Source organism: Ursus maritimus (genome assembly GCF_017311325.1).
Source record: "Ursus maritimus isolate PB19 chromosome X unlocalized genomic scaffold, ASM1731132v1 scaffold_X1, whole genome shotgun sequence".
Lineage (NCBI taxonomy): Eukaryota > Metazoa > Chordata > Mammalia > Carnivora > Ursidae > Ursus > Ursus maritimus.
Window position 1 is genome coordinate 39,444,030 of NW_024423319.1, and position 13,834 is coordinate 39,457,863.

Genomic DNA, 13,834 nt, shown 5'->3' on the forward strand with positions numbered 1-13,834 from the left:
TCTCTCTCTCTCTCTCTCTCTCTCTCTCTGTCTCTCATTCTGACAAATAAATAAATTAAAAATCTTTAAAAAAGAGTATATATGTATATTCTATTTGTAACTTTTTTCTCCTAATTTAAAGGACAGTTGCATAAAGCAATAATTATAAATGTGTGTTGATGGGCATGCAATGTATAAAGGAGTAATTTGTATTCCAATAAAAGCACAAAGAGGGACAGATAATGAAGCTATATGGAAGCAAACTTTTTGTATACTATTGAAATTGAGTTGCCATTTATCTGAACTGGATTATTATAACTTAAGATGCTAATTATAATTCACATGGCAAACGAGAAGAAAATAACTCCAAATAAATAGAATTTAAAAAATGACAAGGGAATGAAAATGCTTTTTAACACAAAAGAGGGAAGTTATGGAGAAATGCAGGAACAAAAAAGACATAGGATATAAAAAACAAGGAGCAACATAGCAGTCACAAGCCCTACATTATCAGTAATTACATTAAATGTGAATGGGTTAAGGGGCACCTGGGCAGCTCAGCTGGTTCAGCATCCAGCTCTTGATTTTGGCTCAGGTCATTATTTTAGGTTCATGAGATCCAGTCCCACATCAGGTTCCATTCTGGGTGTGGAGCCTGCTTGGGATTCTCTCCTTCCCTTTCTCTCTGCCCCTCCCCCACTCTTTCCCTCTCAAAAAATGTGACTAGATTAAACAATACAACCAAAAGGAAGAGATGGGCAGAATGGATATAAAAATCATGGTCTACCTTTGTGCTTTCCACAAGAGACACACTTTTAGATTCAAAGACACAAATAGCAAAATAGAGACTTTGCCTGGTGGTAAAGGGGTATTGTTCACACTTGGGAAAAGAAGGTGAATTATTTTAAAAATACATATATTAAAATTAAAAATAAATTCTGAAGTATACAGAAGATCAGCAAGAAAATAGAAGACTTGAACAACACTATAAATCAACTACATCTAATAAACTTCTATAGAATACTCCACCCAACACAGAATACATGTTGTTCTAAAGAGCACACAGAACATTATCCAGGATAGACCATATGTTAACTCATAAAGAAGTCTTCATAAATTTTAAAGGACTAAAGTCATACAAAGTCTGTTCTCTGACAACATCAGAATGAAATTAGCAGCAGAAAATTTGGGAAATTCACAAATACATGGAATTAAATAACACATTCGTAAATACCTAATGGTTAAGTGAAGATGTAACAAAGTAAATTAGAAAATACTTGAAGATGAATGAAAATGAAAACAAAACACTTCAGAACCTATGGGGTATGACTAAAGTTGTATTTAGAGAGCAATTTATTGCTGTAAATGCCTACATTAAAAAAAAAAACCCAAAAGATCTCAAATCAATACCTAACCCATTACCTTAAAAGGCTACACAAAGGGGTGCCTGGCTGCCTCCTGGGCAGAGCATGTGACTCTTGGTCTCTAGGTCATGAGTTCAAGCCCCACACTAGGTGTAGAAAATACTTAAAAAAAAAAGTCTATACAAAGAGCAAAGGAAATCAGAAGCAAGCAGAAGGAAAGAAATAATGATGATTAGAGTGGAAATCAATGAAGTGGAGAGTAGAAAAACAATGAAAAAAATCAACAAAATCAAAAGTTTTTCTTTGAAAAAAATTAACAAAATTGACAAACTTTTAGCTAGACAGACTAAGACAAAAAGAAGTCTCAAATTATTAAGATCAGGTATAAGAGAAGGAACATTACTACCGACATTACAGAAATAAAAATAACTATAAAAGAATACCCTAACTATATAAAGAATAAAAATAACTGACATTACAGAATGAAAACAACTATAAAATAATAGACAACTGTATGTAGACAAATTAGGCACACTAGATGGAAGAAACAGATCTTCAGAAAGACAAACTACCAAAACTGAAAAGAAGAAATGGAAAAACTGAATAGATATAACAAATAAAGAGATTAAATAATTAAAATTTCTCCACAAATAAAAGCCTACGAACAGATAACTGATGAATTCTTTGCAAGTGTTTAAAGAAGAAGTAACACCAATCATTCACAAAATTTTCCAAAAAATGTAAGAGGAGGCAATACTTCTCAACTTATTCAATGAGGCCAATGCTTCACGGATACAAAATCTTGCTACCAAAACCAGAGGAAGGCATCACAAGAAAATAAAACTGTAAACCAATATTCCATATGAATATAGATATAAATTGTTTTAAAAAACAACAAACCACTAGCAAATCCAATTAAGCAACATATAAAAAGCACAGGACCAGATATCTTCGCTGGTGAATTCTACCAAACACTTAAAGAAGAATGAACACCAATCCTGCTCAAACTCTTCCAAACAATTGAAGAGGAAGGAACACTTCCCAAGTCATTCTGTGAGGCCAGTGATATGCAGATAATAAAGCCAGACAAAGACACTAGGAAAAAACTCCAGATACGTATCTTTTATGAATATTGATGAAAAAATTCTCAACAAGATACTACCAAAACACATTCAAAAACACATTAAAAGGATTATACACCACAATTAAGTGGGATTTATACCAGAATATGAGGTTCATTCAACTTATTAAAATCAGTGTAACATACCTAATTAATAGAATGAAGAAAAATACCCACATGATTGTCTTGTCACATAAAAAGAATCTGACAATACCCAACAACCCTCCATGATAAAAACATTCAACGGCTAGGAGTAGAAGGAAAATTCCTCAATCTGATAAAGGGCAATTATGAAAAAAATGCAGCTAACATCATACTTATGGATGAAAGCCTGAAACCTTCCCCCTTGGATTAGAAACAAGAAAAAGATGTCCACTCTCATCATTTCTATGAAATATTTAGCTAAGCTTACTGTCCTGATCAATTAGGCAAATAAAATAAATAAAAGGCATAAGGATTGGAAAGAAATAAAACTATTTCTATTTTGAAGATGACATGACTTTACATATAGAAAATCCTAAGAATTCCACTAAAAGTTATTAGAGCTAACAAATGCATTCAGCATAGTTGTAAGATAAAAGATCAACTTACAAAAAACTATATTTGCATACATCAGCAATGAACAATTTGAAAAGAGAATTATGGTAACAATTCCATTTACAGTAGCATTAGAAAGAATAGAATACTTAGGAATAAATTAAACAAAAGAAGTACAAGACTTATACACTGAAAACTATAATACATCATTGAAAAAAATTAGAGAGACCTATATAAATGGAAAGATATCCAGTGTTTATGGTTTGGAAGGCTTAATATTGTTAAAATACAATATTCCCCAAGTGATGCACAGATTCAGTGCAATCTATCAAAGTCCCAGCTAACTACTTTTTTTTTTTTAAGTGAGTGACGAGCTGATCCTAAAATTCATATGGAATCACAAGGGACCCTGCATAGCCAATCCTGAAAAAGAACAAAGCTAGGAGACTCACTCTTAATGATTTCAAAACTACTAAAAAGTTACAGTAATCAAGACTGTGTGGTACTGTCATAAAGACAGACATATAGATAGGTGGACTGGAATTGAGAGTCTAGAAATAAGCCTGTACATCTATGGTCAATTGATTTTTCAAAGGATGCCAACACATCAATGGGGGAAAAGAACAGTCTTTTCTTTTTTTATATATATTTTTTATTTTGTTATATTAGTCACCATACAGTACATCCCCAGTTTTTGATGCAATGTTCCACGATTCATTATTTGCGTATAACACCCAGTGCACCATACAATATGTGCCCTCCTTAATACCCATCACCGGCTTATCCCGATCCCACACCCTCCTCCCCTCTGAAGCCCTCAGTTTGCTTCCCAGAGTCCACAGTCTCTCCTGGTTCATTCCTTCTTCTGTTTACCCCCCTTCATTCTTCCCTTCCTTCTCCTACCCATCTTCCTATTTCTTATGTTTCATAAATGAGTGAAACCATATGATAATTGTCTTTCTCTGCTTGACTTATTTCACTTAGCCTAATCTCCTCCAGTCCCGTCCATGTTGCTGCAAATGTTGTATAATTGTTCTTTCTGATGGCTGAGTAATATTCCATTGTATATATGGACCACAGCTTCTTAATCCAGTCATCTGTTGAAGGGCATCTCGGCTCCTTCCACAATTTAGCTACTGTGGACAATGCTGCTATGAACATTGGGGTGCATATGGCCCTTCTCTTCACTACGTCTGTATCTTTGGGGTAAATACCCAGCAGTGCAATTGCTGGGTCATAGGGTAGCTCAATTTTTAACTTTTTAAGGGACCTCCACACTGTTTTCTAAAGTGGCTGTACCAACTTGCATTCCCACCAACAGTGGAGGAGGGATCCCCTTTCTCCACATCCTCTCCAACATTTGTTGTTTCCTGCCTTGTCAATTTTTGCCATTCTAACTGGTGTGAGGTGGTATCTCAGTGTGGTTTTGATTTGAATTTCCCTGATGGCTAATGATTTTAAACACTTTTTCATGTTTTTGTTAGCCAGTTGTATGTCTTCATTGGAAAAGTGTCTGTTCATATCTTCTGTCCATTTTTTGATTTGATTATTTGTTTCACGTGTATTGAGTTTGAGAAGTTTGTTGTAGATCTTGGATACTAATCTTTTATCTGTAGTGTCATTTGCAAATATTTTCTCCCATTCTGTGGGCTGCCTCTTAGTTTTTTTGACTGTTTCCTTGGCTGTGCAGAAGTTTTTTATCTTGATGAAGTCCCACAAGTTCATTTTATCTTTTGTTTCTCTTGCCTTTGGAGATGTGTCATGAAAAAAGTTACTGTGGCTGATGTCAAAGAGGTTGCAGCCTATGTTCTCCTATGTGGGTTTTGATGGATTCCTGTCTCTAGTCTTTTCAACAGATGGTTCTGGAGCAACTGGATAGTGACATGCAAAAGAATGAAGTTGGACCCTTACCTCACATCATGTATAAAAATTAATTTGAATGAATTAAAGAATTAAATGTAAAAGCTAGAACTATAAAGCTCTTAGAAGAAAACAGGGGCAAATCTTAATGACCTTGGTTTAGGCAATGGTTTCTTAGATATGACAATAGCAAGAACAAGGAAAAGAAAAATAGATAAATGGAATTCCACCAAAATTAAAATCTTTTGTACCTTAAAGGACACCATCAAGAAATTAATAAGACAACCCTCAGAATGGGAGAACATATTTGGAAATCATACATCTGATAAGGGACTAATATTTAGAATATATAAAGTATACTTACAGTTCAACAATAAAGTGAAAAATAACCCAATTTAAAAATTGGCAAAATATCTGAATAAACATTTCTCTAAAGAAGATATATGAGTGGCCAACAAGCACACAAAAAGATATTCAGCATCATTAATCATTAGGGAAGTTAAAATCAAACCACAATAAGACCGCTTCACACATACTGGGTGGTTATAATTTAAAAATGGAAAAATAAGTTTCGGAAGGGATGTGGTAAAATTAGAATGTCTGTACATTGCTGGTGGGAATGTAAATGGTGCACCTGCTATTAGAAAACAGCTTGACAAATTCTTCAAGAAATTAAACATAGACTTACTATACGACCAAGCAAATCTACTCCTTGGTATATACTCAAAAGAATTGAAAACAGGTATTCAAACAAATACTTGTACATGAACGTTCATAACAGCATGATTCACAATCACCAAAGGATGGAAACAACCCAAATGTCAATGGATTAACAGATAAATAAAACATGGTATATCCATGAAATAAATAATTATTAAACATAAAAAAGACTGAAGTACTCATATGTGGGATAATGTGTTTGATTCTTGAAAACACAACTCCAAATGAAAGAAATCACACACACAAAAAGGCCATACATATTGTATGATTCCATTTACGTAAGCATCCAGAATAAGTAAATCCATTGAGACAGAAAGTAGATTAGTGGCTGCCCAGGGGCTTTGGGGAGTGGGAAGTGGCTGTTCCATGGGTATGAGGCTTTCGTTTGCAATGGTGAAAATGTTTTGGAACCAGATAGATGCGGTGGTTTCATAGATAGTGCACGTACTAAATGCCACTTGAATTGTTTCCTTTAAAATTATTAGCTTTATGTTATGTGAATTTCACCTTAACTAAAAAAAAATAAAGGAATGAAGTATTGACGCATGCTACAACATGAACGCGCCTTTAAAACATTATGCTAAGTGAAAAAAATAGGCACAAAAGGGCCATATATTATATAATTCCATTTATATGAAATATCCAGAGTAGGTAAATCTTTATTCTATTTTATTTTCATTGAAGTGTAGTTGACACACCACATTACATTAGTTTCAGGTGTACAACATAGTGATTCAGCAACTCTGTATGTCATGCTATGCTCACCACAAGTGTGGCTACCATCTGTCACCACACAAGGCTATTACAATACCATTGACTATATTCCTACATTGTACCTTTTATTCCCATGACTTATTCATTCCATAACTGGAAGCCTGTACCTCCCACTCCCCTTCCCCCATTTTCCCTATCCCCCCACCTCCTCCCCTCTGACAACCATCAGTTTGTTCAGAGTAAGGAAATCTCTAGAGACAGAAAGATTAGTGGTTGCCTGGGGGTAGAGAAAGAGGGAGAAATTGGTGGGAGGGGAATAGGGAGTCACTGCTAATGGGTATGGGTTTTTTTTTTCTTGGAGTGATAAAATGTTCTGGAATTAGTGATGATTGTCCAGCTTTGTGAATACACTAAAAACCATTAGTTATATATTTCAAGAGAGTGAATTTCATGGTATGTAAGTTATATCAAATAAAAAAGAGAGTGAACTGTTTAAACAAAAATAATAAGGATGTAGTATGGGGTTTATAACATTAAAACTACAGTGTATGAAAATAATAGCACAAAGCTCAGGAGGGGAAGAATTTAAAGTATACTATTGTAACATTCTTAAAGCATATGTGAGGTGGTATTATATAACTTCAATGTAGATTCTGACAAATTAAACCCTAAAGCAGTCACTAAATTAATCAAACAGAATGTTATAGTTAATATACCACAAAGAAGATAAAATGAAATCAGAAAAAAACACTCCATTAATCCAAAACAAGGTATTAAAAAGTGAACAAAATACAAATGAAACAAATAGAAAACAAATAGCAAGATGATAGATTTAAACCTAACCATTTCAATAACCACATTAAATGTGGTCTACTAAAGGACGAAGATTGTTTGATGTATAAAAAAGCAAGATCCAACTATTTATTTGCTGCCTCAAAGAAATGTACTTCAAATATATAGAGAGAAAAAGATTAAAAGTAAAGTGATTGGAAAAAATATGCCATGCTAACATTAACACAAAGAAAGTTGGATGGCTATATTGCTATCAATGTAGATTTCAGAGCAAAGATTATTTAATTTTCTTTACCATATTACCATTATCATAACGATAAAGGGATCATTTCATCAACAGGACATAACAATCATAAATATTTATGCACCTAGTAACAAATCTTTGAAAAAGATGAAGCAAAACAGATAGTCGCAAGGAAGAAAAGCCATAGCACATTGTCTTGTGTCCATGGCGGCTTCTGCTAGCTCAGAGAGGTCAGAAAAAACATACTGGTTTCTCAGACCAGGAGAAGGATGTGTTTATGAGAATGGTTTTAGGCTGTTATCTCTTTCCACTACATGGGGGGAGTTTTCTGTGCTGCTGCTGGCCTTAAGATGGGCAACAGTTGCACATCTGAAAGTACACAACTTTAAGAACATATTCAAACCCAGTAATCTCAAAGTCTGGCTTGCTACTATACTGATTACTATAAACTAAGTAGGGCCCTTTTTTAGCCTAGATGTTTTCCAACTTGTCTTTAACCTTTCCTGCCTCTCTAATCTGATAAATAACCACATACTGCTTGGCCCAGTTGGCTTGATGTTTGTTCATCCGATTCCTAGCCTAAATTTCCGCTGAAGGGAACCAAATAAGGAAAGCAACTACATGTGAAACATGACCAATGGAGGTTATAGTTAGGAAACTCAAGTTGCTTCTCTGTGTGTTTAATGTATATTAATGTAAATGAAAAATGACAAACTTTCCTGTTGGAACTAAAGAAACTTCCCCCTCTGCAGGGTACATTCTGCATTGTCTATAACAGATGATAGATGGTATCTGCATAGTCTCAGGTTTATGTAACAATCAAGACACACTGGTTCCTACATGGATAGTAGTAGCACTGGAGAGTTTGCAGACTAGGGCATTCAAATTCCAGGAGCTTGTCTAGATTCAAGAGTCCTGAAGAAGCTCAAGTGAGGTGGGCACCAAGCCAGACTCACAAGGTTTTCTTTAGCTGCAGAGGCTTAGATCAGATAGACAAGAGTATCCTGAAGTACAGTGAATTCGCTGTAAGTCACTTGTGCCCAAGGGCTAATTCTAAGGGACCTCAGTTGCTGTGAAAAACACTCATCCGTAACCGGGAACTGAGGTTCCCAAAACATGTAGCTTATTAATTCTCATGCGACAGAGACCTCTGCAGTGCCAAGAGTCTCCACCGCACAGATCTCTGATTTTTTTGATACAGGCATTTTGATGATTAGGTTTCGAGTGAGAAAGAACTTAGGAACTTGTTCGGTGACGTTGACATAGTCACGTAACCTTTGTAAGGCTTGGCTTCTGCATCTGTAAGTGGAGACTAATCCTTGCACTGTTTGAATACATCCAGGTTGTTGAGGCTCAGATGAAATCATGTGTGATGAGTGACATTTTAGTGAGAACTATATAAATGTAAGGTGTTACTTTTGTTGCTACTGAAGCATCAGAAGTAGTCTTCCTTAGAGCCCAAGCAAGGGTGAAATGATTGTGTCGGAGAATGACAAAGATCTGACATCTGGTTTACTGTTGTGGCTTGTGATAAACTGGCAATGGCAAGCACTTTACTGGCCCTCAGGAAATCAACCAGAAAACGATTTTACTTCAAAAGGAAGTATCGCCTTTAAAAAGTCACTTCTTGGTAGGCTCCATCTGGCCCTGGTTGAAATTAGCGAGTAATCTCAGACTGCCTTTGGCTTTAGAGCCGGTCCCAGCTCCTGTAATCTCCAGTCTAAGAATTCACTCTCGTACCCTTGATGAACAGAAGGGAAGCAGATCTGAAGTACTTTTGTAGGCTCACCTTTCACAGAGGCTCTTGAGGCTAGGAAACCACTTATTGTAGGTGGCTTAAATTGTTTATTTCTTGGCCTAGTAACACTTTGGGGCATTTTTATTGACTGCAGGCATGTACAACTGGCTTGGCAAATTTCTCTGGTGGAAGTAGCACTACGAGGAATTTTCTTTCTGGAGCTTTCAAAGATCAGTTAACAGTGTTTAGGATCTTGTCTGCCAATGAGGCAACTGAGATTTCTTCATTTGGAGTAGGATGGAGCAAGGCAAATGACAATCTAGGGGGAAGTTGAAATGCGTGTTTTTTTAAGAGATTCAGTGGTACAATATTTGGAAAAAAACTAAATAATTAAGGGCCATAATGAACATATTTTGCCTCATTTCACCCTAACAACCTTGAAACGCAGCTTCCAATAAAGTGCGGTAAGCTAGGTCTTCAGATTAAGTAATGTTAATTCACATTTCTGGTGGTCTATCTGTCTGTTCGAAGTGGAAGATGCTACCCGTGCATGCCAGTTTTAGCAATTCACCCTCATTTTCCCACATACAAAATTAAGCACATCCATCAGATTTTGGAAACTAGAAGCAGTTGGGCATTTGTCAGGGTATCAATAGCAAAAAGACAAGGCACTAAATTAGGATAATCTGAGGAGAGTTTAATTAGAAAGATACAGGTGGTGTGTAGGGGAACCACAAAAGGTAATGCAGGAATTCCGGACTAGCAGCATAGCAGCAGCAGACTTGTCATCATAAATATAAATCTGAAGAGATGGGAAGAAATTGGTTACTGGAACCAGAATGGGAAATAATTTAAAAAAACAGATCACCTTGAGAGGAGCAGGGACATTCAACTGAGGAGCACAAGCCAACCTGAGGTCACTACACGTGCCCCACAAAAATAAATACCCTAACTAACATCAGTCTTGTCCTTCACTTTTCTATCCTTCTGGGGGCATCACATTGGTTGAATTCAACCAGAAGCCAGAGGGCACAGGAACCCTCTGGGGGCAGACAGTAGGGCAAAGACTGCCATGCGAATCTGCAAGAGGAAAACAAAAGAGAAAATGCTATGATGTCAACAATTTGTCATCCTGTTAGGTCATGTGTTGCGCGTGCTATCCACTCATAGAGAAATATAGTCAAAGTAACATATGTGTGATCTTAGCTTGTCCGCGTGTAGGGAACAGCTTGGTGAGCCAGCTTCCTCTGGATAGCTACTGCTGGCAAAAAACCTTATGATCTATTCTAATCTAACCTAGAATTAGTAAGATTTGGTAGTCAAGATGGAAAAGCATTCCTCTTCTTAGGAGTATATATTATAATGATTATATATCCGTCTGGTTGAGTTGATTTTGGATAGTTATCCGTCATGGTGCTCTACAGCTAACAAGTATCTAATGAACATTCGTTGTTGTCGAACTTGGAAGACAGGCCTATCTGGATTTATTCCTTCAGTGTCCCAACTTATGAGTGCTTCCACCATAGAAACCTTCCAAACATCCTGAATATACTCTAGAAACCACTACTTCAAAATAAATGATGTATGATTTATAAATATTATTCAATTTATTTTGGAGCTGCCTAGGGATGAGGGTGTTTGTATAGTGCAGCATGAGAACAGAGCTTCTCTTCTAAAGAAGCCAACTCAAGTGTTGGCCAAACAAAAGTGATTGCACTTTGCTTCTGTGTTGAGAGGCATGGGAAGTACTACCAGAGCCAATTCCTAATCAGGCTCTTAAGAAAATCTTTCATAGCAAAGCCGTCCCTTCTTTTGGATGCAGACATTGGGAAACTGGGCCACCTCTTAAAATACTTGCTGTTGATCTTTATGAGGAAGAAAGAATACATGAAGCTTAAAAGAAGAATCCGGAGGCAGAGCTTCAGACAACTTCACCACCACCATCAACAATGAGCTCAACAGATCATTACACATGCCTATTTATTTTTATAGGCAATAGTGCCCTCTTGTGATTAACATATGAATAAACCTTCCCTTCCCATGGCTTGGTATAACCAGTGAGTTTTCAATTAACCATGCCAATTGAGGCAAAGAACTTCACTGACACCACAAGAGATAGAAAGGTTTCTTCAAATTTGGCCAAATGAGAAAATACACTGTACAATCACAGAATGTCCAACAGAACATCTCTGGAAGCTTGGAAGTGATGAGTATAACACCAACAATATGTATATCACTTGGTTTGTAGATGTAGTATCTACTTGTATCTGGTTAAGTAAGAACAGCTCATCCATTGCCTGCTTACATGGGAAAACCATTAGGCGTGTATGACTACAAAACTCACTATAGGTAACTACTAGAGCAGTTATATCAGAATAATCTTTGACTATTCAGTGGCAAGGGAGGGTCAACAACATTAAGGTCCTGGAATGGATTGGATTCATGTACTTTCAACAACAAAGCAAGACTGGGGATAGCTGGGGGGGGGCGGTTAAGAAACACATAGGCTACCTGCACATGCAACTATTAAAATGTTCGTTTTTTTCTGAGGCAAGGTTTTCAACCAGATAAAAATGAGAGGGAAAGCAACAAACAGCAAATCTCTGAAATTAGTGCTTGCAACTGTAACCCAAGGAACAACTCTTAAGTGTATAGAGCGTGTAGAAAAATCTATGTGATGCAGTATGCTGTTTTCATTTACAATTATCCATTAGTGTTTTCACTCACGTGGCTATATGGAAAAATAAAGCTAGAATCTGTACGTGGCTAGCCTTGAAATCAACAGTATTATTAAGTAGTTATCATTGTTTAGAATCTAACTTCTACAACTATAGACTCTAAGCTTTAGTTTTTGCACAGGTCCATATTAGGTTCTACAATTCTCAAAATTGTTTTGCTTGTTTCATATTTTAATTGAAACACACATTTTATTATACAGGCTTTTAATGCCTCTTACTTTTAGCAAGTTTTCAACTAGAGAGCTACATGTGTTCATTCTTAATCATCAGGAATATTAATTCACTAATCTGCTTTTAAACATTATTAATGAATTCTTCCCTAAATAGAAAGTAGCTCTGCTTCCTTTTTCAGCCATCAATACAATATTGTTAATACATTTATTATTGCAAAAGTACTTTCCAATGGGTTGTTCTGTTTATTAGAAAAAGTTTACATTACTCTATGTCTTCTATCAACTATGAGTGATCAAAGCCTGCAGAAACCTCTTTGGAACTGCTCTAAATGATTCTCTGAGAAGGGACTACTTGTTGATGTGCAGATGTGTAGTCTATCTGTAAGTGAGCAGATTTTTACACATAGTCTGAAGAGATACACCACAATCCATTCTTACAACTTATGATATCTTTAATTAAATTGATATTGGTGAGTTAAAAAACATGAAGTGAAAAGAGGACAGCTGGGGAAATAAGGTATTCTATGACTATAATAAAGTGTTTAAAACAAAAAAGAGGAAGAAACATCGATTGGTTTTGTAACTGAAGAGAGAAGACTAACCAAGTATTGTCTTCCCAGTTCTTGTACAAGCAGAGACCACAGGGGAATAATTCTTACAGAAGCAGCACAGGGAACAAATCATCTATTTTTTGCATATTTTTGTTTCTCAAAATTATTTGGGAAGACTTTGCCTAGTCAGGGATGAGCAAAAACAAGATGTAAGAAATGTTTAAAAAGGGGGTATCTGGTATTAAGAATCTTGAGGAATATAGCAAAAGAGAAACTGTTTTATTAGATATTATAATTTGGCATGTAACACAAACATTTAAAATTCTGATTGAATTTTCTAAAATGACCTATTTTTTAAAAAGTCAAATAAAAACTTAGGGGATAGAACTCAAAATAAATTTACTCTCAGTAGTAACTTGATGCAAGAATATAAATTCTTTCACTTCGATAAACATGGACACAAAATCTTGTCTGTATTCTGGTTTTGCCTAGGTTGTCTGTAAAGAGTGATACATGTCAGGTCACATCTAAATGAGTCAACACTTTGAGCTAAAAGGCTGTTTACACAATATACACATTCTTTACTTACAGAGAAAAATAAGCTTAACACTTTTATATTAAAAACCTGGGATACAGTAGGATTAGTAGCACCATGAAAAATAATTCTTCCCCCAAACTGCAGTCTTTTATTTTACTCAGTGTGATTTAATTGAATTTTTAACGTGCTGTTTTAAGTTACTGGGCAAAATATATAATCTTCATCTTATAATCCTTGGGGAAAGTCATTCTGGACCCAAAAAGTTAATTCATTTCCTTATTTCATTCATAGAAAACTAATAGAGATCTTGCTCTGGCATATTGTTGAGGTACATCTGAATCTTCATGGTTACTAGTCGGCATGTTCTCTTGGTCATATATAGTAGCACCATTGGTGGCAGCAGTGGTAAAGTTGGGAAGAGTGAGACGTTGCATCCTGGGAATTATATATATAACATCGGCTAATACGTGTCCTCAAGTCTCCTGCTTTCAGCGTTTCTGACTGAGGTTTGCTGGGAAATAAGAAACAAGACAGTCAAATTAGCCTTTTCTGGTTTTTCAATTCTATTATTGGTTCAGATTCACACCCAAACATCCTATTTGTGCTTAAGTAGCTCTCCTATGACTTAAAGACTAACTTTTGAGCAATGTGATCTAGTGCAGTAGCCAGTATGGCCGAAGAGCTATTAGTGGTCATAGTTATTTTTGTGACTCTTCTCTCTACCACTATTACCTTTATTTGTCTCTCCCTCTTTATCTCTTATACA

General features: G+C 35.9%; 1 protein-coding gene across 1 annotated transcript in view; it reads right to left on the reverse strand.

The window, feature by feature from the left end:
• Positions 1-13,440: 13,440 nt before the first annotated feature.
• Positions 13,441-13,834, reverse strand: part of COL4A5 (collagen type IV alpha 5 chain) — a 252,110-nt gene continuing 251,716 nt past the window's right edge. The window contains exon 53 of the mRNA XM_040627518.1: positions 13,441-13,579. Within this exon, the coding sequence (XP_040483452.1) occupies positions 13,441-13,579 (139 nt within the window). The remainder of the gene's footprint in view (positions 13,580-13,834) is intronic.